Source organism: Lontra canadensis, unplaced genomic scaffold, assembly GCF_010015895.1.
Source record: "Lontra canadensis isolate GAN:19392208 unplaced genomic scaffold, GSC_riverotter_1.0 scaffold182, whole genome shotgun sequence".
NCBI classification, from domain to species: Eukaryota; Metazoa; Chordata; class Mammalia; order Carnivora; family Mustelidae; genus Lontra; species Lontra canadensis.
The window spans coordinates 389,668-416,995 of NW_022631176.1; the positions used below are offsets into that span (position 1 = coordinate 389,668).

At 54.2% G+C, this 27,328-nt stretch overlaps 1 protein-coding gene across 1 annotated transcript; it reads right to left on the reverse strand.

Annotated features, from left to right (window-relative positions):
- Positions 1-421: 421 nt before the first annotated feature.
- Positions 422-27,328, reverse strand: SLC15A4 (solute carrier family 15 member 4). The gene is made up of 8 exons (XM_032846872.1): positions 26,793-27,328; positions 21,265-21,560; positions 17,075-17,243; positions 16,599-16,676; positions 15,983-16,151; positions 7,926-8,081; positions 6,702-6,860; positions 422-1,421 (listed from the first exon to the last, which is right to left on the reverse strand). The coding sequence occupies exons 1-8, from the start codon at positions 27,315-27,317 to the stop codon at positions 1,273-1,275; spliced, it is 1,701 nt and encodes a 566-aa protein (XP_032702763.1). The 5' UTR covers positions 27,318-27,328; the 3' UTR covers positions 422-1,272.

Here is a 27,328-nt window from a genome sequence, read left to right on the forward strand (position 1 = left end):
GTCTATCCTGAAGACATAAATTATACCTCTAGTAGAATCTGTATTTGTGAGATCGGTGCTTCTGAGCCCAAACTCACACCGTCAGCCCCACTGAGAACAGTCGTCTGTCTCGCTCTGCCAGAACTCCAGCCATCACGGGATCTCCCTATAGCTTTCCATTTTGTGTATTACAGACAAACGACAGTGCAGGGGTTTTGTGTTCATTTTCTTCCTCCATTAGTAAAACTGTCTTAATACAGAGCAGGCGCAAGAATCACTATCTGGGAAAAATCAAAGAGCTGAGACAGAGCAAGTGATTTCACTAATTCTGTCACCTGCTGACTCGGGAAACTGCACCTCCCACGTGGCGGTGTACGAACCCCCATGAACAGTCAATGGGCTTCATATTTGTGGGGCTTTTGTAATAACGTTACACCAAAAATACAGCAACAAACAGAGAACAGTTTATTTCACAACATTAGCAACCCCACATCCAGTACCAGAACAATCCAGGAGCCGGTGACGTCACACAGCTCGAGTCCACAGGTAACGTGTAACACTGCCAACGGTCTCGAATGACACAGACTCTGCTCCTAGTCACGTGTCCCTAACGGTCCTCCACGACTGGTCTTCAACCTCAGTGGTGTCCGGAAGGAAGTGATCCAGAAACACAGACTAGGCGAGGTTTCAAATACCCTGTATATTGTTTTGTAGCTTGAGATAGGACACACAGTCTTAAGTATTTCCTGATGCAAGTTCTTTCTTAAGAAAAAAATTTGACGTCAATGGCTGAAAACAGAAGTTGTTTCTGAAGCAGCAGACACAACAGGTTCACTACTGGCCCGCACCGACGAGCCGGGCAACGGCGGGACCCACATCTCTCGACAGAAACCGTCAACGTGACCTTCGCACAACATCTCTGCAGCATTGACTTTTACCTCTTTAAAAGCCCTCCCATTCCTCCGGACAAGCAGACGTGCGTTAATCAAAAAGGAAAACAAAGTGAGCTCATTCGGTCTACAGGGAGGAAACACACCAGGACGCCGACGGACACACACGCAGTCTCCCGAGGCCCCGTTGGCTCGGCCGAGAGCTTCCGTCCCTGCGGCTCCCGGCGGTCCAGATGAGGAGCCTGCGTCTGCTCCAAGAGGGGGACCACGGAAAGGCACTTACCCAGCTCATCTGGGAGAAGAGGAGACGCAATCCAGGGACCACGCACGTGGTTAGGAAGTCGGAGAAGCTTCTCCTGCTCAGCACGTGGCTGCCTGCAGTCCGGGCCGTGGCCTCGGGACGTCAGGTCCTCCTGCTGGCAGGCGCCCCGCTGGCTCGCGAGCGCTGCCGGTCGTACCGCACAGAAACGATCAGGAAAAGCAGGAGGGTGGCTCCCTGAATCGCGGCCAGAAGAAAGAAGTAATAGTTCAGATGGCAACCGTTAATATTGCCTGCGGAGAAAGAGGGAGAAGGAAGTTCGTCAGCCGCACTTAGGGACTGTTCAAGAGCTCAGCTACTAAGTTCGGTTCCTAGCAAGGTCACGGTGATCTTTCACTGCGGTTATTAAAAAAAGAACAACGACAAGAAGGACGAGGGGAAAATCTTATCTCTATTATTCAAAATACGTAAGTACTTTGCTTCTTCAACCGCCACAAACGCTGCTCTGAAGCCAGCTTTGTCTCTACCACAGGCTCAGGACCGGGGTCTCTGGCGTGAACGCCCCCGCCCCCCGCAAAAGTCTCCCACTGGTCGACGGGAGGATGACGCCACAGCACCTGGCGCGGGAAGCACAGCAACAAGACCTATTTCAGACCGCGGCTCCCAAGAATCCATCGGCGGGCTGGAGGAAACCGTCCGAGGTGAACGAGGGGAGTGTCCAAACAACGCTGACAAAGTCTTTTTTTCCTTAAATTCTTCCAGTACAGAAAGTTTGGGGAAAGGGAACAAACCACCCCACTACGGCCCTGTGCCGCCCCTGAAGTGATACTGGATGGGGTGGTGTCTCCTCCCGGTCTCTCTCCGCGGTGCTCTTCTCTGGGGGCTGCGGGCTGACCCAGTGCGCACAGCTGTCCTGAGGACCCACCCGTAGGCCGATGGTAAAGTGACGCTCTCCACAGCTCAGGTCTAGAACCGGGACACTCATCAACGCCACACGCCACACCGCGGGCCCGCCCGGACGGCGCATGCGCCTAGGAGCTGCGCGTGTCCTGTGCCGGGCAGCAGTTCCTGGGCAGCAAGCGCCCTCCCACGCGGCGGTGCCCGTCACAAGCCAGGGCAGACGGCTGACAGACACTCGACGTACAGAGTCTTTTAACACAGGGTTTTAAAATTTTCTCAAAAAGGTTCAGGTTTTAGCATCCTCAAGGTGACACGGGTGCATCCTCCGTCCCAACAGCTAACGTAGCTGACATTCAGCTTTGCCCCAAGCACTGAGCACGGCCTTTCGCACGCGCTGCCCCATTCTGTTCCCAACACACCCCACCCAGGCTGAAGAGGTTCCAGACGGACCCTGAAGCTCAGCCAGTGCAGCTCAAAGCCAAGTGGCCTGCCATGTCTGGGCTGGGCTGCCCCCCACCCCCCGTGAAATGGGGGCAACAGCAGTGAGCAGAGCGCGTGCACACAGGGCACCCCACACAGGACCCGGGACGCACAAAGGCGTCACCAGCGCCCGCCTGGGACCATCCCCATGGTCCTCATGGGTCCAGGACCGTCAAGTCTGTAGCGAGAGTCTTTCCGCTAGAGTTTCCAGCCACCACTGACCACCACCGCTCCGTGTGGAGAAGTGTGTGTGCAGAACACAATGTTTGCACCGAAACATCCAGAGACGCTCACACACGTCACCCTGGGCTCCCTAAAAAGCCTGACCCCGTCGCCACGGCCCACAGGTGTCCTACCATGTCCACCATCTGTCACCCACTGAAAAGGCAGACACATTTCTCAACAGATGAGCAAAGATGTACTCGCTCCACAGCGTCTCCAGAGCATCCCTCGCTCACACACATCAGAAGCAGCTCTCTGATTCACTTATCAGACCTGGGCGCTCCCGTTTGTCTGACGCTGGGTCGTGAGGCTGGGGTGTTCTGGAACTTGCCCTGTGTCTGAAACACACTCACTGACTCAGTGCCCCGCGGCGCTTCTACTCTGCACACAAGGAACAACAGACAGAGCACACATCCGAACCAGCGCTCGGGTGGGCTGCGGAAGATGAGGGCTGCCCCCATGCGTCGCCTGGGAAGGGATCTGGTAGCACCTGCATTCCTACAGTCTACACGGTAGTCAGGACAGTGACTGAGCCCCTACAGTGTGCCGGGCTCCGTCCCAGGTACTGGGAGGCCCACACAGCCCCCCCAGTGCCCGGGCTTTGCTGTCGCCACTTGCTGTTTTAGCTCCTCGGTGCCGCACAGGCTTGCTGGTGGGACCCCGATGATGTCATTCCACGTGCTAAAACTGAAACAGGAGCCCCCAAATTAAGGAGTCACTCCAAACTTCCAAAGCGCAGGCGCCCTTGGGGCTCAGTCAGCTGAGAGTCCGTCTGCGGCTCAGGTCACCATCCCAGGATCGAGCCACAGTTGGGGCTCCCTGCTCAGTGGGGAGCCTGTGTCTCCCTCGGGCACGTGCTCACTCTCCCTCTCAAGTGAAGATGTAAATAAGTATTAAAACTTCCGAAGCTCAAAACTGGCATGCCAAGAGAACGAGTATTCCCGGCTAGGGTCGGCCTGTGTGGGGTCAGAAAGGGCATTCAGAGACCTGTCTGCCGCCCACCATCACCCTGTACTTCTTGGGCCTCATCGCAAACCGAAGGACAATAACCCCTGAAGACGGTGAACTCTGGGAGGTTGGACTGGACAAGACAGGCTCCTGGGCCCCGGAGAAATGAGCTCACAGGTCCCCCGAGACATACGAGCGAGGTCTCCAGCTGCTTCACTCACAACAGCCTCACACCCGCAACATCACCAACACCCAGCGAGAGCAGAAAAGACCAGTGAGTCGTGACTGACTCGCCGCGTGGCTTCTCCTCAGGGTCAGAGAACGGACTGCAGGTGATGGAGCCAGACCCACGTGTGGAACGGAGCCCGAGAGCACAGAGCACAGCCAAGAGGAGGAGTCCATGGTGCCCAGCGTCGCGGCCGCGAGCAGCCAGCGGGCCGGTGAGCGGACTGACCCGGCAGGCCCAGGGCAGCCTCCCGAAACGGACCGCATCCTGATCCAGATTCAATACCTTCCAAGACGCGCGCTGCACATCGTACACACCAGCGGGCTCAGTCTTCGGAGCATCTGACTACTGACCTCAGTCAGCTCAGGTCATGCTCTCAGGGTGGCGGGACTGGGCCCGCCTCGGGCTCCCCTCTCAGCGTGGAGTCTGCCTGGGGATTCTCTCTCTCTCTCTCTGCCCCTCCCCCTGCTCATGCATGTTCTCTCTAAAACAAATCTAAAAAAAAAAAACAAAAAACCCCTGGGGCACCTGTGTGGCTCAGTGGGTTAAGCCTCTGCCTTCAGCTCGGGTGATGATCCCAGGGTCCTGGGATCGAGCCCTGCATTGGGCTCTCTGCTCAGCAGGGAGCCTGCTTCCTCCTCTCTCTCTCTGCCTGCCTCTCTATGTGTGACATCTCTCTCTCTCTCTCTGTCAAATAAAAAGAAAATCCTGGGACGCCTGGGTGGCTCAGTTGGTTAAGCAGCTGCCTTCAGCTCAGGTCATGATCCCAGCGTCCTGGGATCGAGTCCCGCATCGGGCTCCTTGCTCGGCGGGGAGCCTGCTTCTCCCTCTGCCTCTGCCTGCCATTCTGTCTGCCTGTGCTTGCTCTCTCTCTCTCTGACAAATAAATAAAATCTTTAAAAAAAAAAAAATCTTAAAAAAAAAAAAAACCCTTAAAAAAAAAGATCGGTGTGCTTCACAGCCTGAGTCATCTCGGATCTACGTGACGATGACGAGGACGATGACGAGGACTTCGAGCACCAGCCAACTGGGAGAACAGGCCAGGAAAGGAGCAGAGGAGCCAGTGCCGGGCTCCACCTCCATCCCGCAGTCCTGTAACTGCACAGGGAGCCACTCCGCACATCAATCGTGAGAGGCTACGCGAGCTCAAGGCCGCTGCTTCACCACCAGCCTGAACACAAGTGCAGAAGGGAAGGACTGGGGCAGCAGGGAGCCAGGAAAAGCACAGACGGCGCCCAGGACGACACCTGCCGCTACCTCTACTGCCAGATTTTACTTGCGCGTGTATGCTGGGGATTACCTGGTCCCATTCTCTCCCCAAATCCCCAGGTGGGAGGGTGCTGGGGGGGACCTGCCTGGCTCACTGTGCATTTCCCACATCCACATCCCCTCCTTGCCAACCAGGCTGCAGGGGCCTTGGGGGCTGTGGCCACAGCTCGCTGAAACTCTACTTACTGGTGTGAAAATAAGGACAGCACTAAACATGGTGTGGGGCTGTCCTAAGACACACCGCTCTGAAAATGATACGGGCACACAGGATCCAGCTCCAAGTTGGGCACCAGGACTGGAGACAAGCTTCACAGCGGGGGGCTGGAAGCTACTGTCAGAAATAAAGGGCGAATGATGGTAAAGTTGAAGATAATCAGTGACAAGGGGATGAAATCACTGGAAAGCAATCAATCGAGATCATCAAAACAACCAATCCTTCAAGATATGCTGAAAAGTAAGACAAAGAAACAGAAGAATCAACAGGGTTTTGCTCTCTGCATCAAGGATTTGTCTGTAGAAGGTCCGTCCCATGCACAGAAAAACAGATCACGGGACACCAAGAACCTGCGAGAATTCCTGGAAGCCACCGTGCACCTGCTGCGCGCTCCACTGCCGCTCACCCGCCCAGGGGCCCGGGGATCAACAGTAAAGCCCTAACCTGGCCTCTAAGCCAGCCCTGGGGACGCTCCCACAGCCGGAACGCAGCGAGGCTGGGGCTCCCGGGGCCACAGGAGCGGCTGTGGTTTCTGGAAATCACCCTGGGACTCCACAGGCTGGAACTCACCCCTCACGACGGGAATGTTAGCTTAGTCAGGGAAGGGTCTTTGGAATTGTGTATTTTCCTGGGGCAGGTCCCCAGGCTCTCATCAGAGTTCCAAGGGGGTTTAGGACCCAAAAGTGGCTAAGGGCCCTGGACCCACGGAAATGCCGCAGACTGAACAAGAACAAGTAAGAAGACAGTTTTCACAGGCCAGACAGAAGAGGAAAACCTTCAACTCCTGCACCCAGTTAAAAGCTACCATAAATCTGGGAACACCAAAACTCTCTTTGGTAAGTGATTCTGCTCAGCGCCCCACCATGCCCCCTACTGGCATGAGCCGTAAAATCCCCTCCTGACAGTCACGAGTCACAGCTGTGACTCAAGAAAGGAACTTACTATCTATCCGTGTCTTTAACAGCAGAAAATGTAGAAGTGCTGTCAGGAAAGAGAAACACCACACACACACACACACACACACACACACACACCCGGGTGAATGGAGACAACTTGGTGACACGGACTGGACTGAGCCGTGGAACTCCGAGGAAGCAGCAGCCCCGCAGACCCAGAGGCTCAGCTGCTCCCGGCAAACGCACAAGGACGCAGGGGACCAGGCGGGGCGGGGTCTCAGGCAGCTCCCCGGTGGCCGAGCTCCACTACTGCGACCACACGCAGCCCGAGCCCGCGTCCTCCGCTAACACAACCACCCGCCGCAGCCAGAGCGCGGGTTTGGCCAGTGGCCATGTTCAAGCACGGCGCGGCCCTTACCGAAGTCTGTGTGGTTGCTCATCCAGCCGATGGCTCTGAGGGACACCAGCTCCAACAGCCCGGAGCCCACGAACGAGCCAACACCGGAGAAGAAGAAGAACAAGCCCATTATGGCGCTCTGCATGGACTTGGGGGCGGCCGAGTAGGCAAACTCGAGACCTGCAGAAGAAGAGGTTGTTTCCGTGAGAGCGGGGCCGACACTGCCGCTGCCTGAACGTGCGGCAGGGTTAGCACGGGGCCCATGTGGGGACTCGGGTGAGCAGGGCGGCTCCCTTCCCTGCTCTGAAGACTGCATCTAACACAAGGTCAAGAAATCAGGGGCCCTTTCTATTCACCACGAGAGTCCTGCAAGTCGGTCACGGGGCAAAAGGACAAGTCCTTGCTCTCCCACGTCACGGTGACGTCTGACGTGTTGGCTCCTGCACTGATCTCTATGGTTAAAAAAGCAAACTTCTCTGTTCTCAACTAAGGAGGGTATGAACAACACATACAGACTAAAATGCAGATTCCGGGTAAGACTTCCATCTTCAAGGCGACACATCTAAGATAATCTCAATGAGACACCTATAAATTCAGGTTTTTGTAACAAGCCCACGTGGAGATTTACAACATATTCCAAACGCAGGACCACTCTGTTCACCCTCCAGAGTCATGAGCACACGCTGCGGAGTCTGGTGACAGGTGCGGCGGGAACCACAATCCCCCACAATCGATCTGGGCTCTGGTCATCATTAATTCCGTCCCTCCCTCCCAGCAGCATGGAACTGGTCTGCACACAATGTGCCTGTCCGCACCCCACAGCACACGGCTCATGGGAGGAGCGAGGACTTTGCGAACAGGTTTGCGTCCTTCATAAAGCAGACACACCCAGAGCTCGGGCAGTGGCTAGTGCCTGGGCCGCCACAGCAGAACCACAGAGCCGTGGTCAGGAAGTGTCCAACCTGGGAGGAACAACCCACGGCCTCTTCCTCCCTCTCTCTCTGTGGCACCTCCACGGTAGTGGATGAGCCATAGAAATGTCTCTGGGAGCCCCGTTTCTACCCCCAAAACAAAAGCCTCAGCCACGGTACCACGTAATTACCGACTCACATTCAAGACCACAGCTGCTGCCATGAAACACGGGTCCCTGTGTCTCCGTGCGTCCTACCAGAGCGCACAGGGAGACATCCTGCCCCGTCCCCTCCGCACCACACCAGCCCCAGACCCGCGCGAGAGAAGGCCCACCTGCTATGCTGGCGAATATCTCACTGACACCAATCAGCACGTACTGTGGCACCTGCCACCATATCGGCAGGTCAGCGGCATAATACACGACTTTTCCAATGGTCTGATTGATGGTTTTCTCTTTGACAAGGTCCAGCCTTTTGCTCTCCAAAATTCCTGAAATTCATAAGGAGGTTAATAGAACACTTATTCGTTAACGTTTGCAATTAAACTAAAACACTACAGGCTTGCTGCAAGATGCTTACAGACTACTCGAAAAAGTGGAAGGGTGTGGCCCAGCGCCCCCGGAAACGCCCGACCTAAAGGACCGCACACTCAAGACTTCCTAAACAGTTACTCCAACACTGATCCCACCAGACCCCTTCCGGCGGGTCTTCACACCGCCTCACACCACGGACGCTGCCCACACGGGCTTTGCCCCAGCGTCGGGATGGCCCCCGATCACCGCCGTCCCGATCGCTTTCTGTTACCCGCCTACGGTGAGGAGCGTAATTACGCATCCACTCATTGGGGGCACTGAGTTCCGAGTCGTCTTTCTCGCCATGCTAAGGGATTGAGGCTGGCCCGCTGACTTCCGGGCATTAGCCTACAGCCCCGGCCACAGCTGATGAGGCCCGTCTCCCCGCCGAACCCCGGCGAAAGCTTGCACCCCCAGCAGCCCTCAATCTCGCTCGGTCATTTGTCAAGGGCAACGAGGGCAACAAAACTGCACAGGGAAATGAGCAAGCGCCCAAGCAGCCCCTCCTTGTGAGGAAGGCACAGGCCGCTCAGAGTGCAGCGGAGAGGCAACAGCGTAGCAGCGAGTTCTTAGGTCAGAGAGGTCACCGGTCTTGTTCCTAAAGAACTCTGTGAATGGCATAATGGGCCGGAGTACTTAATATTTATGCAAGCGCAATGTATTTAAAAGCGTGAGAACGAGGAAGGTCAGCTGTCTGAGAGAAACCTGAGAATGAGAAGGTCCAGGCTACCAGTAACAGGATGGGGAAGACGAATTCTGGAATCGGCCCCCAAACTACAGGTCACGTGAAATGTCCCACCAGGAGAGCACTTATCAAAGGAGCACGGTAAGGACAGGCCTCTGGCTCACCTCTGTCAGAAAGACCTGCATCCCCTCCCTGGAGGCGCGTGGAGGGGACCCCGATCCCCCCGCCTCCACACCCTGGCTTCTAGCAGGAAGTGCGGGAGCAGACCGGGTGTGCAGAGCCGTCTGCCTGGGGCTCCTGGCTGCTCTGGATGGGGCCTCTGAGGCATGGCAGGGCCCGTGGCTCTCTCTGCCAGGACTCTGGTAGTGGCATGAAGGGTCTTGTCTACAAGGGACAGCTGTCCTCTGGGCATGGGACAAAGTGTGAGTGGCTTCCTCTGGGTCAGCAGAGGCTCCCCTCACACTGCAAGGTCACCGCACCAGCCACCAGCGTGCAGCTGGAAGGTTCTGGGCAATTCTAGAGCAGCCCGGTCTGCAGGAAGGACTCTCTCAGCCCGTGCTGAGGGCTGCAAACTGAAGCTGGAGACACTCTTCTCCACACGCAAGGCTGGACCAGTGAGAGGACATGTGTGCCTGCGTGCGGGGCCTGGGGGTGCCAATGGGGACAAGACCTGCTTCGTGGTCTTACCCGCGACACGCACGCTGTGCAGATCAGGGGAGAGGCTGAAACAGAGGTGCTGGCCAGGGGACACAGAGGACGAGGCCAGTGGGGAGAGGGAGGGCTCTCCTGTGGTGGGTCGGGAAGGATCCGGAGGTGTGCTGCGCGTGGCTGACCACGCAGACGGCAGCGGCACAGAGCGCTGTTCGCAGACGCTGCTCATGGAGGAAGGGAGTCGCCAGCACTGAGGCCCCGCGCAGGACGTCAGGAGGTAACAGCAGGGAACTAACAAGGCAGCACCCACACGCACGTGACGTTAGGGGCCGGAATGGCCGACACAGCACACTCCTCAGTGACCCACGGCTCTGCAGAGGTCAGAGGAAAGCAAACCCGTGGGTGTGGGTAGGACGAGGGTGGAAGGCGTACCAGCACGGCGGGGGGCGGGGAGGGGAAGGACTGGCGGACGACGGCCTGCAGTCACCAGCAAAGGACGAGGTGACGCCACGTGACACGAGCAGAGAGAAAGATTCAAGAGAAGCCCACAGGACATCACAGATGCGCTCTATTTCACACGCGCCCTCTGCACCGACGCACGGCCCTCTGCCCACAGCGTCACAGACACGCCGGCACCATCCTCCCCGAACGGAGAGACGGACGCGCCACGCTCTGGAAAGGGGAACGGCACGAAAATCTGGCTGCAGGCGCGGGCTCGGGACTGCTTCTCCCCCAGGGGACACAGTTAACCCCAGAGAAGAAAGACACAGTGACACCGTGACAGACACACGGCTCTCCAAGTCCCTGTCAGCCGAACAAGTGGACAAAAACCACGAGGCTTGCTTGGTGCAAGGGTTGCCATCCGGAGGCCCAAAGGCAAACCCTGGCCCCCGTGGCCACGACCCACAGCTCAGGATTCAGTGAACGGGTTGGGGACACAAAGGTGTGTGCTCGTGGGGTCGCACTGGGAGACCCACACGGTGTTTGACAGAGGGTGTGGCAGGACCCAGGCCCATTCAGCAGACGATGCGCAGTCCGCCACTCGCTCCTGGGCTGCACGCTTATCCGCAGGGCTCTGGCGCCCCTCGCAGGCCGCACGGGTCGGGGCTCCTGCTAGAACGCGTCCGATAAAACAGCCCATGGAGCTCCAACAGAGGATCTATCCTGTTCCGCTCCCTATGAACATTTCCAGAAAGTGCCACCAGGCCAGAAAGGAGGGCCTGCAGTCCAAAGGCGGGAGTTGTAAAGCCATGACCTCTCCCAACTCCACAGTAAGACGAGACACCACCGACCCACGGATCAGCCTCAGTACGAGGAAAACCGCTCTCCGAATCAAGCAGGGTCACGAAGTAAAACGCAGGTTCAGGCGCCTTAGAAGACGACAAAATTACAACAAATCCAAGCACATGAGACCTGCCAAAGTGTCAGTGACAGGCAAATTCATGCCATTCCACGGTTTTCACTATTAAATGGGGAAGAAAAAGCAAAAGTAAATGAAGGCTGGAGTAACTCACGAGAGAGAAAATCACAAAACAAACCCAAGGTAATAGAAATCCTGTCTTGTTCTCTGTTGTTAGAAAACACAAAGAAAGTCAAATTGATAAATTCAAGACATACTTCTACGGAAAAATCATCACATACACACAGTTCTGGCAAGCCTGATTTAAAAAGAAAAAAAAAAGCACATAAATACACGAAACTGGAAAAGAGGAAGGAAACGCATTTATTGAAAAGGTAATTTTTATCTCCAGTCCAATAATTTTTCTAAAACTCAATAAAATGAACAGTTTACTCAGGACATTAAAAAAAAAAACAAAACACCTAAGTGTTTCAAGAGAAAACACAATCTGCACAAAATTGAGGAAAAGGTGAAAACATCATCCCATTTCTCCTGAGAGAGTAACAGGCTCATGTGATTTTCAAGGCAAAGACCTGAACTCCCCTGGGAGCACAGGAATTCCCCCGGTGTGACACTCTCCTGCCCAGAGAAACTGGGGGCCGACCAACTCCCTTTCTGAAGCCATACGACCCCAACGTCAGACCGCAGACCGCTGTCAGCTAGCGGTGGAGGAACGCAGACTGCCACAGGCTGCCCTCTGGACAGACTCATTTGTTTCAGAAATGCAGGAAGGAGCATTAAGAATTTTTTTTTTTTTAAGATTTGATTTATTTATTTGACAGACAGAGATCACAAGTAGGCAGAGAGGCAGGCAGAGAGCGAGGGGGAAGCAGGCTCCCCGCTGAGCAGAGAGCCCAATGCGTGGCTCAATCCCAGGACTCTGGGATCATGACCTGAGCCAAAGGCAGAGGCTTAACCCACTGAGCCACCCAGGAGGCCCGAGCATCAAGAATTTAATAAAACTAAACCATCAATTTCCGGAGATGGGGCGGTGGGGGGAGGATGCAATCCTCTTGGAAACCAAAACAGACCCAGTAACCTTGAAATAAAGGTTAGAAATTTAGCATCACCATGAATATGCATCTCAAACTCCAGTTCTAAGCTTCGGGGAGCTGCCCTGGAGGCGCCTGTCAGAGCCCAGGGGGCGGCGGGCTCTCCACAACCGCCAGCTCTCCCAGCACTAACCCATAGTCCCACCAACACCGCCCACCAGAGAGGCAGGGAGGGAGAGTCACCTGCCGGCAGGAAGGGAACCCATGCTGTCTGAAGAAAACAAGTGACCGTTTGAAAAGAATTCATTTGAACTCAGAATTTTTAAAAAAAATTCCTTATGGGAGCGAGCAAAAATACACCAAGGGGTTAGGAATAAACCTAGTACAAAATGCACAGCACCTAAAATGAAGACATGCGTAAAACTGCAAAATACCGTAAATAAAGTTCAAGAAAACAGGAAATTACTAGAAAGAATATTCCTCCAATGAAAGGTCTGACTGCATGTCACCACGAACAAGAAAACGCCGGCACAAAATGCCACAGGGCCTAACTGCACACAGAATCTGGGGTCCGATAACGGGGGGAATCGTCATCACTGTAACATGCCTCCAAACAAAGACGTTCCGTGTTTAAATCCTTCAGGGAAGAGATTCGCAGAGAAAGTAACGAGCACTGACAAGAGAGCTGGCAGCGGAACTCGTGCCCGTGGCCTGAACACCTTCCACTGAGGGCACAGAGAGCCGAGGCAGACATGCAGATGGCCGGGGCGTGTGCACAAGCGGGTCTGGCGGGAGACAGACTGGAGTGAGCCACCACCCGCTCCGAGAGGACGGAAGAACTGATGGTGTATTTAACACGGCGCGTTTAGCTGTTAAACACCGTGACTTAAGTGTAATTGACATAGAAAAACAGAATCAGGAAGAGTTAAGTCATAAGCTGTGAATAGTCGGTTTCATTTCTCTTTAAAAAAAAGGACATACTTAGCTGTAACAGCAAATGTCCTTGGAAGACATCACGCGGTCACCCTGGAAGGGGGGGTTACGGATGCTCTGGGGGCTCCCCGGCTCTCCTCCGTGCGTCTGTCATGACCACGGATCGACTATGTCATACTAATTTTTGAAAACGTGCTGCGGACCCGCGCTTAACTAATGCCAGATATGAGCCAGGGAAAGGCTCTCAGCAGGCTCTGCCCCAACTTCAGGATGCTCTCGGCCCCGAAGGCCGCACACAGAGTCCCGCCTACGCCCGTGCTGACCAGCACCCACAACACCACCAAAGGTATGGAGGGGCCGGCACGCGGATGGGTGGGCCCATGGCTGGGATGAGGGCGGAGTCACAGGCTTCCCGTAAGGGAACTCTGTCGGCTCGTCCAACGCCTTAAAGGGACGCCCTGCTTACACTTGCAGAAACCCCCGCAGGAATGCCCAGTCATGCTCCCAGGCACCCCGAGCCCCAACCACAGAGGACTGCAGAGGAACAGCTGACGGGGAAGGACAGTCACGACGCTTCAGGGCTGGTCATCGAAGGGGGCAAAGGAAATACAACATATCTACCATGTATCATATCCGTCATTTCCCCAGCGCCCGCAGAGCGGTAACCATGGGTCTCTGACGGTGGTGGGAGAACGACCCGTGAATGAGCGTGTGTGTGCGCGCGCCACGGCTCCTCTCTATCTACGATTTTCCCTCCTTACATGTAACACACACGGCTTTCACTATGCTCCTCGGGTTTTTCTGACACTTACTTTCTCAATCAGGCTTGAGCAACGGGATCCCGTTCTTGCAAAAACACAGAGGGGGTGTGGGCAGACACACAAGACCAGGCAGGTTCACACCGCCGTAATGCTGAGTGCCTCTAGGGCAATCACGGCTGGTTTTTATTTCGTTCTTTATGCTTCTGAGTTCGCCTTCCCTCCAGCGAGCATCTGCTGCTCCGGTAACCCAGAACTGTACGCACACAGTCCTTTCTGGGGCACACGGTTCTTTAAGGGGAAAGGAAATCTAACTAACGAGCACACTTCCTTTTCCCTTATGCGTGCTTGAGAAACCCCTAGGACCTGCCTCATTCTCATCCAAGAGACTTGAAAGAACGAACCATTCCCAGCAGGCGTGATTCTAGATGGAAGATATTGATTGATTATGGGGGAGAGGAGTAAGTTCAAAGGCAAAGTTTCTTTTCTATTAAGATGTTGGTTTGCTGAGAGTTTCAATCTCTACTCAAAGCTTACTAATGTTCCACTTAAATGCTCGCTTGAGCTGGAAGTAAAGCTGCATGAAGCTCGTGCCACTGTTAACTTAATAAACTGTGCCTAAATCAAGTACCAGAGACTTAAAATCCCTGAACTAGTGACTCTGAGTCTCCTTTCCGCTGTTTGAGAACACGAGTATAATAACACGAGTACGGTGGGCGGTTCCTGTTCCTACGGGAGACTCTCCAACTCCAAAGCCTCAGGGCCGTGTGACCACACCAGCTGCCCCAAGCCCCCGCCCCGAGGCACAGGCCACCCCGCAGAGCACGGCCCGTCCTGCCCAGCGCTGGGCGAGAAGTGCCGAGCGCTCCACTGGCACTGGTGAGCACTGGCTGCCATGCCCACGGGGCACTCTCCGCAGTCACTCAGCTGTCAGCTGCCTCCTACACAAACACGTGCAGACACCACAGGAATGCCCTCCCTGTTTCTCGGAGCGGCCCCCAGAAGCTACCCAGCCAGGAATCAAATCGAAAGACAAGACGGTATTAAAGGAGCCCAAACCCAGAATCTCCCAGGAAATGCCTGAAAACCAAGGATACGTCCCTTCACAGAGGGAGAGAACTAGGACCCCCTTCCTTGGCATGTGACCAGCATGGCTGTGGTGCAGAGAGAGCCCCACCGGTACAGGGACAGAAGGGAGCTGCGGGGCCAAAGCTGAGCCTGCGGCAGCTGCTCAAAAGAGGCAGGACAGACAAACAGCATCCCCGGCCAGCAGTTACTCCAGACAGCCCTGACGATCTCTGGACCTGCTTTAATGAGACCCGCAGTCACAGCCCCACTGCCATTCAGTTTTTATTTGCTCTGAATCCCCCTGTGCCACGGGACTGGAGGAGAAACAGAACCATGAACAGAGCACACAGGAAACACTTCATCCAGACACAAGCTCGCTTTAATTATCTATTTGATCAAGAGAAAACGTAATTGTCTTCTAAAATGTCCCAGTCCCTGGAATATAGATTTCTTAAGCCTAGAGACTCATTTCTTTGTATCTATTAAGTACTATATCAATATGTTCACTCCGGGGACGGCACACGGAGGCTGCTGGGAAACCCGGCTGCAGAATATTAAATCCTGTCTCAGCAGTGCTTACCGTTAAATTCCTCATAACAGTGGGTGATACGTGGTTGGTTTGGGAGGATCAGCTTTTCTGTTCTTGTTATGTAACTAAGCTGTCTTATGGTCCAATGATTTCAAATATTAATGAAGGAAGAACTCCAGAGCGAGCTGAGAATGTCGGCGAAGATATTCCAACCTACCAGTCCGGAATGTAAGAACCGTGAAAACACAGTGAGGCCCCCAACGGAAAACTCCCCTCATCGGCCCTGGGGAGCTGCAGACACTGGCTCGCATCCCCTCCTTCTCTGGGCGTGGGTGCTGGTCGTGAACCTGGACTTGAGGAAACCTTTCTCTTCACGAAACACACACGCGATTGTTCAGGGACAGACCAAAGTCACCAGCGGACCTAAGTTAAGAACGCCAAGGGTGAACCCACGACTTTGAGACCGATATAAAAATTCATCCATTCAGCTATCGACCGCCGCCCACGATCTCAACAGAAGGGAGAGAACAAGCCTCCTCTGATCCACGCCAGAAGTCACTTTCCAGAGCACTTTACTGCTTTCGGCTCTAGAAGAAAAACAGCGGAACCGTAGGGAGAAAATCTTAACCTTCACATCATGGAAACCAGAAAGCGACGAACAACTCCTGCTCACAACACCCCACCCCCGTCCTCTTAGGGTGCGCCTACACAGAGTGCCCAGGGGCCCGTCACGGGGCCCCGGGTCACCCACAGCGGCTAAGGCCAGTTCCGAGCTCCAGAAATGAGACCAAAACGCCTCCCCACCTGCAGCGAAGGCAGAACACATCACAAAGAACATTCCAACGGCGATCCTTTTTAGGGATGACGGGAGCAAGCCATTTCTTCTCAGAATGGGATCAACCAGTTTATCCTTTAAGGGAATTAACAGGAGGATGAGAACTGCGTCGAACATGGTCAGCCAGGCCGCCGGGAACTGGAATCGAAATGCACGAGACAAGGTTAGTTCTTGGGAGGAGTGAGTCGCTCACCTCACAACTAATGTCTAACTGAGAAAATCTTTATTCTAGCGAAGTCCATTCCCACAAAGTATAACCTCCTAAGGGAAAAGTCTCAGTATCAAGATACTGGAGCTGAAAAAGATTTTCACTTCTAAGTGCGTTTGCGGTTTGTCCCTCTATGCATTCACAGAGAAAAAAGTCAGGTAGGAAGACTAGCGTTTGGTTGGCACCTGTCAACCATCCAGGAAACAACACGGCCCACAGGAGAACAGTCTCTAAAGCAAGCGCAAGTCCCCACTCCAGTGACAATGCCGCCCGTCAGAGCAGCCGCGGAGCCCTGAGAAGGACCTGCGACCGGCCGCAGGCACCGCCTCTCACGTAAGCTCCGGGGAGCATTTTCGCATCATCGCAGCAGTTCTCACCGTATGAGGAGTGGCTGTGATACTGGAAATTGCCGGGATCTTCAAATGGAGACTCTGCAGAACGTACGTCGTCTGCATCTGCATGTGAAAAGTGGTGCCGTTAGGTGCGGGAGCTCTCCAGCGGGCCGCCCACCCCAGGCCGCCCCGCGAGGACGTGCGTGGGGCTCAGGTCTGAGAACAGAGCAATTCTTTGGTCATCGCACAAGTCCCCTGGAGAGCAACTTTAGAACAGAAGTCACGGAGACTAAACCCAAAGGTGGGGCCTGGAAAAACAGCAGCACACCCGCAGCTCTTAGCATCTCTCATGGAAAGGGTTTCAGGACACCTAAGTCAGCAGGAGTGAGTTCCACGACTGGAAACAGGATTCCAAGATCCCAGAGACTCCGCAGAGGAGGGCACAGCACCCCTGCACTTTGGTGGCGCCCAAAGCGAAGGCGGGGACAGAAAGCTATGGCTACGTGACAGTCACGACTCACTTGGAAATACACTGTCCAGTAGGGGATCAAAGCCAAGAACACGGGGATGATCTTCACAAGGGCCTTCACGTCCTCCACCGTGTCCTCCGTAAACGGCCCTCCGCGAGACCTCTTACATGAATCAAACAGACTGTGTTTAGAAGAGTGCTGAAGGACTCCAAGGCCTTCACTTTGGGAGATAAAATGAAGGAGTTAGTTTTCTTCCAGCCCCAGAAATCAGGTACGTGGCAACAAATTAAGCAGGGAGGCGGGGAACCGGCTTGCTGCACTGCTCTGCTTTCCGGCCCTCCTGCTCACTAGCTGTGCAAACCCAACACAGCGGCCAGCACTGCGCATGCGCCAACAGGGCCAATAAAGGGCCTCGCCACAAAGGGCACCCGCGGCTCCTGCCACACTACCGGTCTCTTCTCCAGCTCCCGTCACCCGCGCCGAACAAGGCTGGCCACTACGCCAGCGACATCGCTGGACAAGCGTTTGAGGGGAAAAAAACCAGGCTGGAGTATGGGGATTTTGAAGCAGGTGGCTTTAAAACTTCACAACCACAACACCCATGTTGCTATTAAAGCTGTTGACGGAAAGTGCAGCCACGAAGGGCCCGGGAGGAAGGGCTCTGTTCTGGGAGGGAGAGCTGTGGTGTTGATGGTAACGTGACGATGTCACAGGCAGCCGGGTCCACTGGGTGCTTTCTCATTACCCTGGACCACGACCCTGGGAGGAGGCATCAGGACAGTGTTCTGGCCCCACTGCCCCAAGGAGGAAGCCAGTCAGAGAGGGCAAGAATGTGCCCAAGGTAACAAAGCTGGAGAACAGGTCTGGGATTTGAGCCAGAGGGCCTTGGCCACAAAGCCCAACACCCAGGTACCAGGGACGCCACCCACCCTCTGCTGCCAGCCACAGGCCTCACGCTCAGGCTCAGGTGTGTCGGCTCAGAACTCAGGCATTTCGATCACAGCTTGTGTGTGAGCAGTGGCGCTCGCTTACTCTAGGACAGTCTCACTACTTATAAAATGAACAGGTCCAAAACACTCTAACAGTGAGGCATGCTCCTAGACTCTTAAGGATGAAACAGAAAAAGCTGCTGTATTTGCCAAATATTCTCTAAAGTCAGAAATACCAGGACATGAATAATTACCTTCAAGAATTCTTCCCTTCTTCCGTTCTGGGACTCAGGAAAAAAATGGCAGTGCATGCTTTCTAGTTTATAAACTCCTACCCAATTTACAACTATTATAAATCATTTTTGTCTCATAAAACATTGATATTTTTTCATCTGAACAGGAGGAGGAAGCAAAAAACTGAAAACTGTAACTTAGTATTTTAGCCGAATTTTGGACAGGACAGCTAAGTTAAATTTAACAAACATTTACTGAGCACATACTCCATGCCCAGGTCTCTTCTACCTGGTGCTAGAGAGACACAAATTAATTCAGAAAAATACTACTCCTAATCATACGTGGTTTATCTAGCAGGGAAAATAACCAGGAAAACTACACTCAGAGAGAAACTCTAAACTCTAAAGATACTGTCATACTTTATTTGAAGATATTCAGAGCTTCTCCAATTTGGGGGTGGGGTGCAAAAGCAAATGTAAAGTTCTTGCGTACCTATTTCAGATACTATCAGTGAGTCATTACATCCTACGTGTTTTTCTCCAAAAACATGTCAGTGTCCAGTAGGAAACCCATGTTTACACAGGGAACCACCCAGAAATGTTACTGGTCACGTTACTCGTCTTGTACCATCAAGACATTCTGAAAAGAAGTGCCAAGTTGACGGGCACCTGACGCCTTCCCTAACTCACACACAGTGTCGGTGTATTATTTTGCAACACGTGAGGGTTCACTGTGGAACCACAGACACAAATGACACGAAACACAAACAGGACCCAGAAGTGTCCCCACTCCCCAGGTCTGAGTGCACACACGGCGGCTCTCTCCCAGGAAGAGGGGCTATGAATTCTCAGACTCTCAACTCAACGAGGTATGTACCTCAGGAAAGGTTTACAACTCGTCCCACTCAGTTCGATGAACTGAACAACACACGTGGACTTGCCACGCGTCAACCTCTTGGAGACACAGATCAGCCTGGGCCAGATGAAGGAGCGCTGGGCAATGCTGCACTTGCCTGGGTTTCTGGACCCGACCGTTTGCAAGCGCATCCTGACCGAGCCCTTGACGCCAGCAGGCGCTCCTCACGCGCCACGCGCCACAGCTGATAGCTGTGCACACATCAGCTTCTCAGGCCTCACAATGACCGCGTAAGACGAGCCCCTGTCCGCTGTACAAAACGGGAATGCAGGCTTGGCAAGGTCACTCACCTGCCCAAGGTCACAGAACTCGGACTCTGTGCACGAGGAGAGCGTAATTTGAGAATTCTCTGGACCGCCAACCTCTCTCAAGACAGCCCGTTTTATCTTAACTGTGCCAGCTGTCCCAAACCAAACCTAATGGGAAATCAGACTCCCGAGTGGCAGTAGGTCCCAGTCTCTTTCGTCAGGCCACGTGTGCATCCAGAACCCAACACCATCCACAAAGCAGGACTGTCCTCCTGCGGAAATGTCTGCCAGGGGCCACCCGCACCGACACACTGAACCTGCAGAGGAACTCATGTTGCTCGTGAGTAACCAACCCGCAGGACAAGCATCTGGGTGTGAACCCGCTTCTGCCTGAAGTCAGGTCCTGGCACTGCAGCAGGAAGGCAGCGCTGTCCGAATCTTTACGGCTTCTCCAGTGCGATGCCACCACGGCTAGTGCTCAATGAGGAGTCCGAAGGCCACACTGAGCCCTTCGGATTCCAGGACCAGCTGGGAGACCGGCGGGAAGCACAGCAGCCTGGAGCCAAGGGGCAGGGCCATCAGAGCTCTTCTGGGACAGCTTCAAACCTCCCACATGGAAGCCAGTATCAGACATTCATGTGACTCCAAGGGCACACGTAAGACACAAGCAGACCAGCCACAAGGAGGCAGGTCTGGGAGTCGGCCTGCAGAACCTTCTGGCAGTCAGAGCCACCCAGCCAGGAGTGTGCTGCCCTGCGGGGTCAGCATCTGGCTCCGGGACAGACTGCCCCTCAGAGATGCCTACTTTGATCACAATGTTCCAAGGGAGTCGCTCACAAAGGGTCCCTGGGACTCCTCTGGGGTGATGGAAATATTCTCTGTCCTGACCATATCGCGGTTCCATGGTTAAATAAGCTCATAATTCCAGAACCGTACAGCTAGGACGGACGCACTGTACTACCCATAGATTACGCTTCAATAAACACCAGGACTGCTGAGGTCTCTGAAGGTCCAGACTTGCCCTTGTTAACGGGCATCTACGGTGACCTACCATCCGTCCCAGTTTGCTGGGACTTCCCCGGGACACGGGGCTTTCAGCACTAAAACCCTCAGGACCATGGGGCTTTTGGTGCTAAAACAGGGAAAGTCCCATGCAAAGGGGATGATGTAGTTCCCCTACCTGCATCTCAAAGTATTATTATGTCCTTCTGTCACAGAGCAGTTGCAGTGACCATGGGACAATGGGGTCCAGGCTGACCCACAAAGCTGTTGACTCACAAGTGAGAAACAACAGCTTAGAGCACAGAAGGGCACCTACAAAGTAAGCAACTGCTTTATTGCTCATTCAAATAAATTCCAAGCTTCTAGAATATAAGAGAAATGTAGACAGTATGTATAGTATCTCTCCTGTGCTCTCTGCTAATTTCTACCTCCATCACCTTTTTTATTTTTGAAAGACTTTATTTATTTGAGAGACAGAGACACACACACACACAGACACACCATGAGCAGGGGGAGGGGAGGCAGATGGAGAAGCAGGCTCCCCGCTGTGCAAGGAGCCCAATGCGGGACTCGATCCCAGGACTCTAGGATCATAACCTGAGCTGAAGGCAGCAGCTTAACCCACTGAGCCACCCAGGCGCCCCTACCTCCCTCATCTTTCTACAAGCAAGAGGTCCATCTAAATCAGCAGTGAGAGCAAGTTCAATGTGGAAGTTATACACGAAGCATGAGCTCTGGAGTCTGGCTGCGGGAAGACAGTAATGCCACAGCACATGCTCGAGCCGACGTGAGCCATTAAACCACTAGCCCGGAGCTCTGCACATCAGCCTGCGTCAGACCGAAACAAGCACTTTATTCACAGCGATGGGGAAGTCGTGTTGGGCCGAGCCTACGATCACAACTGGGCACTCACCCACTGTGACTCTGCTCTCCGAGTCGCTTCTGGGGCCGGCACAAATATGCCAGGATCTTGAACACATAGGTGAAGGCGCTGCCATCGGGAGGCTTGGTGATGAAGACGCTCTGGCCGCAGAGGAAGACCAGGAAGGCGACGCCTATGCAGACCGCTGGGATGAGATAGCCGGTCACAAAACCCACGTTCTGCTGGACGTAGGCGATGCCTCCCAGCGAGACGATTGCCCCCAGATTGATGCTCCAATAAAACCAATTAAAAAACCTTCTTGTGGCTTCTGGACCTCGGTCTTTAACCTAAAGCAACAGGGAGGAAACAGACTTTGAAATGTGGTAACCTTCGAGGATGAAAAGCCTGTAGAATGAGGTGACGACGGTCACGGTCATCACGGCGACCTGCAGGAAACGCAGCACAGTCCGCTTACACGTACGCTCGGGTCCCTGACAAAGGAGCACCTGATAACTTCAATCACTATGCTGTCTGCGTGGTGTTTTTCTTAAGTGAGCTCACATCCAAGAAATCCAAGAGAGCTTCTCAAAGCAACATCTGGGGACCGCGTGCTCTGGAAACACCAGAACGCGGCCTGAAAGGCCGAGTCACAAGGCTCTCAGGCCAGACTTACCGAGTCACCATCTCTGGGGTTGGGGGCGAGGAACAGGCCTTTTAAACATTTTCCAGGCACTTCTACTCACAGTCAAGTTTCAGAACCACTGCTGTGTAGCTCACGCCTTGATCAATCTGGGGCACGGAGGAAATCCCACACCGAAACCAACACTGCACAGACCAAGAAGGCTATGGAGGGAATCAGGAGACGTGCTGCTTAAGGACAGAGATTCCTGGAGGGTTCGACAACCGTTCATCTCCAGAACTCAGCAGAGGCACCAGGTAACATTCCCCACGTGGGGGGCAGACATCCCACACGCCTTCCTTTCTCACCATAACGTCCACGTTTACACAGACACCAGTCTACTCTAGCCAGTGATCTCACACAATTTCTCAACAAGCTCATTACCTAAAGGTCAATGCTGGGTTGCATACAAAGACAGTCCTAGGCTTGCTGTCCGAGGAACCTCTATTGTCTCCTCCTTACAAGTTATTAAGAGGCTGATTTCTGTCCAGGTCACAGATCTGACATGTTCCACAGAACAATCCCCATCAGCAAAGCACAAAGGTTTTCAGTGGGGCCTGGACAACCAAGTACCCGATACAAAAAAGCACCCTGTCAGCATTCCTGTAACTTGGTATAACATCGTAATCGCTATTTTTCTGAGATCGAAGTTGCTGGTATAAAACAGCCAAAATTGTGTGCTCCTCAAAAGAAAAAAAAATTGTATTCCAAAATTATTTAGTACGGCTACTGTGATGGCAAGAGACATGCTTGAGCTGATGACATGCTAACCAGCATCCCAAACTGAAAATCTGAGTTTTAAATAAACCACCCATTCTCAGGAGGAACTTCAAGTTGTCTCCCACCTATGTCAGATCTGGGCGGAGGTCCTAGACCCAATGCTGGTGTGAGGACAGAATCAGTGAGTCGTCCTGGGAATTTCTCTTATTTCTAAGACGGCTCCTCATGGGGACACAAAATATATGAATGTTACTAAACTGGACGCAAATATTCACGCTACCCAAAGACAGACCAGAGGGAAGAAAAAACCATAAGCTGAGAAATGGTTTCAGAGAAAATGTAACTAAAGATATAAGAACCAGCAATGGGGGGGAGGGGCGGACTCGGCGAACCTCAAAAGGAGGAGGGCCGGTAAACAGAACATCTGCGATTAATGCAGACAACATACATTATTAGCTCAAGCACATCAGCCCTGTTCGTCACCTACGGCGACACTGCGCATATCGTCCTGCGAGAACTTGGCGGGAACAAGTCAAGTGCTTGGAACGTCCACGTCGAATTCTCCAACATTACTCGAGAAATCGAAGCCTCTTACTAAGGCCCGAAGTAACAACACACCAGTGGCTTTTTTTCTAGAAATGGGAAGCCAGCTCCTACAAACTACACATCACATGCTTCTGTGCCCAGAGCTGGCGAGCCCGTCGCTGGTCCCATTACATCAGCACCAGTGTGGGGGGCCTCCCGCCCTCCCCAGCGAGGGCAAACAGCCTCTCATGTGACTGGTCAACAGAGGCCACTGCAGTCAGCTCAGAAAAGCGCAGCTCGAAGACCAGAGACCGGCCCAGTAAGGCAGACAGCCGGCTGGCTCGGAAAGACTCCTTCAGATGCGCAAGGCTGCCACTTCTTTTCCATCAGAAAAAAAAATGTATCATTTGCTCTCTGCCATCTGTGCAGTAAGCTCTTCTTTCAGTTCTCTGTTCGAAAGGACACTGTGATCTCTGCAACAGGTGGGGCACTGGGCGGAATGAAGGGGCTGGCGCGACCGGGGTCCTTGTGGATCACCTCGGCGTCGTCAGCCGCACACCTACCGTCCCAAGCCAGCAGACACCCCCCAGAGCTGCACAGCCTGACCCCGGCCATCTCTCATTCAGAACAATCCCTATAGGCCCTGTTTCAGAGATAAGGGGTGCGGGGAGTGAGAGAGCATAAAAAGTACTTTAGAAACACAGTCAGAGTTCCTCAAAATGAGAAGAGCCAGGAGAGGAGCAGGTAAGTCATCCTGAGGACGAGTGCAGTCGTCCAGCCCAGCGGGCTTCCTGCCCAGACCCGGGTCTCGGAGTCACACCCCCTGCCCCAAGCCAGCACCGCTGGCCACGGAGCTAGGACCCTGGCAGAAGGGCACCAACGTTTCCCTCCTAAATGCTTTGTTGCCGACGCAGTCCACATATGAAACAATTCACCATTCTGAGGTACAATTGTCTCCGTGGGTTTGAGCCTCCCCACACTTGAGGAACCACAAGCACTATCCGATTCCACATTTCATCACACCACCAAGAAACCCAGTTCCTTCACGGGCACTTCCCAGTCGCTCTCCACCGGCCCCCTGCTGCCACTGCTCTTCCAGTCTTTATGGGTTTGTCCATTCCAGGCACTTTCGTACAACAGGAACGGAAGGACGTATCAGCATTCACTTCTGGATCACGTGGCATGGCGTGCCCAGCCTTCCTTCCCACCATAGCCCGTACCGATGCCCACGGCTGGGGGAGGTGCCAGGGCGCCCAGGGACCCCATCTACATTATCCCATCACTTTATCCCATCTACTTTGTCCACACATCACTTCAGGGTATGATCTCAACCGTGCACTTCAACGTTTTAATCTTATGCCCAAACTGAAGGGAACAGTGAAACATACGCTTTTATAGACCCTGCATCTAGATCCTTGGTTCTCTTTTTCTGTAGCTATAAATGAAATACTCATCAGGCTGAAAGATTTAAAAGTTGCAACACCCGGGAACCTAAAAATAAAGCCAAGGAGGACACGTGTTGGAGTGAGCACTGGGTGTCATAAGCAACTCGTGAATCGTTGAACGCTACCACGAGAACTTATGAAGCCCTCCGTGTTGGCCAACCGAACATAATGAAAACGAACAAAAAAAATTTTTTTTAAATATTTGAAGAGATTAGACCAGTTATCTCATAGAAGAAAGAGTGTTTTTGTTTGTTTGTTTTTAACGTCCAAGTGTTATTACACGTGAAAAAAGTTCCCATTCCGTCTCGCATTCTCGATAACCTCTACAAGAACACCATTCCTTTATGAAACGTTAACTGCTGGTCCGTTACTGCCTGGAGGGAACAGACGTTTAAGTCGGACTGCCTGGGTCCAAACCCAGCTCCCACTTCCCTGCTGTGGTTCTGGGTGGGTCGAACCTTCTCCCCAGGTGTTTCCGGTAAAAGACACAAGCGCAGTCTGTAAGCTGTCCTGAGGCGTAGCTAAGGCAGTATAACAAGGACACTGAGGGGCACGACAAACATTCATGAGGCTCGTGGCCCACAGGGCCGGTTTTAAAGGTGCTTCACTGTGCTGCTAAGGCTGTGCCTTCACTGACGGCAGCAGGGCCGAAGCCACCAGCCTGGACCCAGACACCCAAGTCCGCCCCAGCCACACTGTGTCCCACAATGCCCATCTCGAAGCCACAGTTAAAGCAGAGATCGAGAAATCAGACCCAGACTACCCCGCTGGCCTGACCACGCCCTACAACAAAAAGAAGTCATCTTTTGTACCTCCATCTTCTTACTGGAAAAGCAGGTATGGATTCACATGAGGTCCGATGAGTTCATGTGGGTAAAGCACATTTCCTGGTGCAGAGAAGGAAGAATTTGGGACACGAGGCAGCTATCACTCCCAACATCATTAGGATGTGCCACCTTGTTTCGAGGGGAGCCTGACACAGGTCCTTTACCTAAAGCTCACATTCAAAGCACAGGCTTCTGCACGCTGGCTCAGTCCTGTACTAGCTGTGCGACTTGCGGCAAATGCTTTATCCTCTCGAGCCTTGGTTTCCTCATCTCTGACATGGGCACAACAGCAGCAGCGGTATCACAAGGACTAAGACCGGATGGCGCACAGGGCCTGGTGCACAGCACCGTCGGTACAATCACACGGTTCTTCAGCACAAAATCCTAGGCATCGTCCTCCCTACTGCTGCAGACTCTACAACACGACTTGTCCTAAATGCGCCCTCCTGAATCCGCGTCCACCAAGTCCACCCTAGTCCAAGTCCCTCTAACTGGGCCAGTGTAATGGACTCCCACCTGGTACGCCGGTGGTCATCACTTCCCTTGCCCATCTCCTCACCACGCCACAAACGTTTTCTGTGACGAAACAGGACGTAAGGACTTTGGGTTCTAAGAGACATCCAGTCTTGGTCACAACTCCCTGTTCTGCTGCTGCGGCACGTGAAAGTGGCCCCCGCCCAGACCAGTGTGCGAAAAGCAACAGGCAGGACTGTTCCAATAAAGCTTTATCTACGGCGACCGAAATCTGAATTTCCTAAAACTTTCCCTTGCTACAAAAGACTCTGCTTTTTTTCTACCACTCAGGAACCTAAGAACCACCGACATTCTCAGCCTATGGGCGCCCCGAAAACGGGAAGTGGACCAGATTTGGCTGTCAGGCCTCAGCTGCCAGGCACACACCTGGGCTCTTGAAGCCCCGCTTATAGAAACGAACAGCAGATCATGTTACTCCCACCCGAACCCACAAAGGCTTCCTACTCTATTCAAAACACGCCTCAAAGTCTTTTAAAGGCTTCACAGGACCTGGCCCCAGCCTACCACCGCTCTCCCCACTTCTGTTTTAGGTTCTCTGAAAGGTATTTGATATAGAACGTTGGGGAACTTGAAGCGTGTACCACCCGTGTTGACTTGATCCATTTATAGACCGCTGCAGGACTGTTACTGAAGCGGCTTCTGCGACGAGGGCATCGCTCCCTTCCCGGCCCCAGGGCCTTTGCACCTGTTGCCGGCGTGTCCCGGACCGCTCTTCTGACAGCCGCCACCTCGCCCTCATTCCCGGAGGCCCCTCCCCTGAGGGCAGCGCCCGTCCACCGACGGGGCCGTCCCTCCCCGGCGCCCCGCGCGCGCACCTGGGCGCACCTGGCGCTCCCGCGCGGCGCTCACCTGGTCAGCGCCGAAGGGCGTGACGTTGGCCTTGACGGCGCCCACGCCCAGGCCGACGAGGGCCAGCGCGCCCAGCGCGGCGGGCGCGCAGTAGCGGGCGGGCGCGTCGGGGCAGGGCGGCGCCGAGCAGTTGCGGAGGCGCGTGGGGCGCGGGGCCCCGCAGAGCGCGGCGCGCGTGGCGGGCGCGGCCAGCAGCGGGAAGGCCAGCATGCCGAGCAGGTAGAGCGCCAGGCTGAGCAGGATGGCGCGCGCGCGGCCGAGCTGCGCGTCGGCCAACCAGCCGCCGAACGGCGACACCAGGTAGGCGAGGCCCATGAAGAGCAGCAGCGCCTGGCTGGCCTGCGCGCCCTCCCAGCCGAACGGCGCGCCGTTCAGGAACAGCACCAGGTTGGCCGTGACGCCGTAGAAGGCGGCGCGCTCCAGCAGCTCCGTCAGCAGCACGGCCGCGCACGCCGCGCGCCGGCCCGCGAATGCCTCCCGCCGCGCGCCCAGCAGCGGGGCCCGCTCGCCCGCCGCGCCCTCCATGCCCCAGCCGC

What these genes read in the sequence shown, in the direction of transcription:
- SLC15A4 (XM_032846872.1), bottom strand. Translation starts at nt 27,317, where the DNA reads ATGGAGGGCGCGGCGGGCGAGCGGGCCCCGCTGCTGGGCGCGCGGCGG. An exon ending in GTGTTCTGCCTTCGCTGCAG is followed by an intron (nt 8,082 to 15,982) that starts GTGGGGAGGCGT and finishes TATGAATTTCAG; the next exon opens with GAATTTTGGAGAGCAAAAGG. An exon ending in GAGCAACCACACAGACTTCG is followed by an intron (nt 1,422 to 6,701) that starts GTAAGGGCCGCG and finishes CTTTCTCCGCAG; the next exon opens with GCAATATTAACGGTTGCCAT.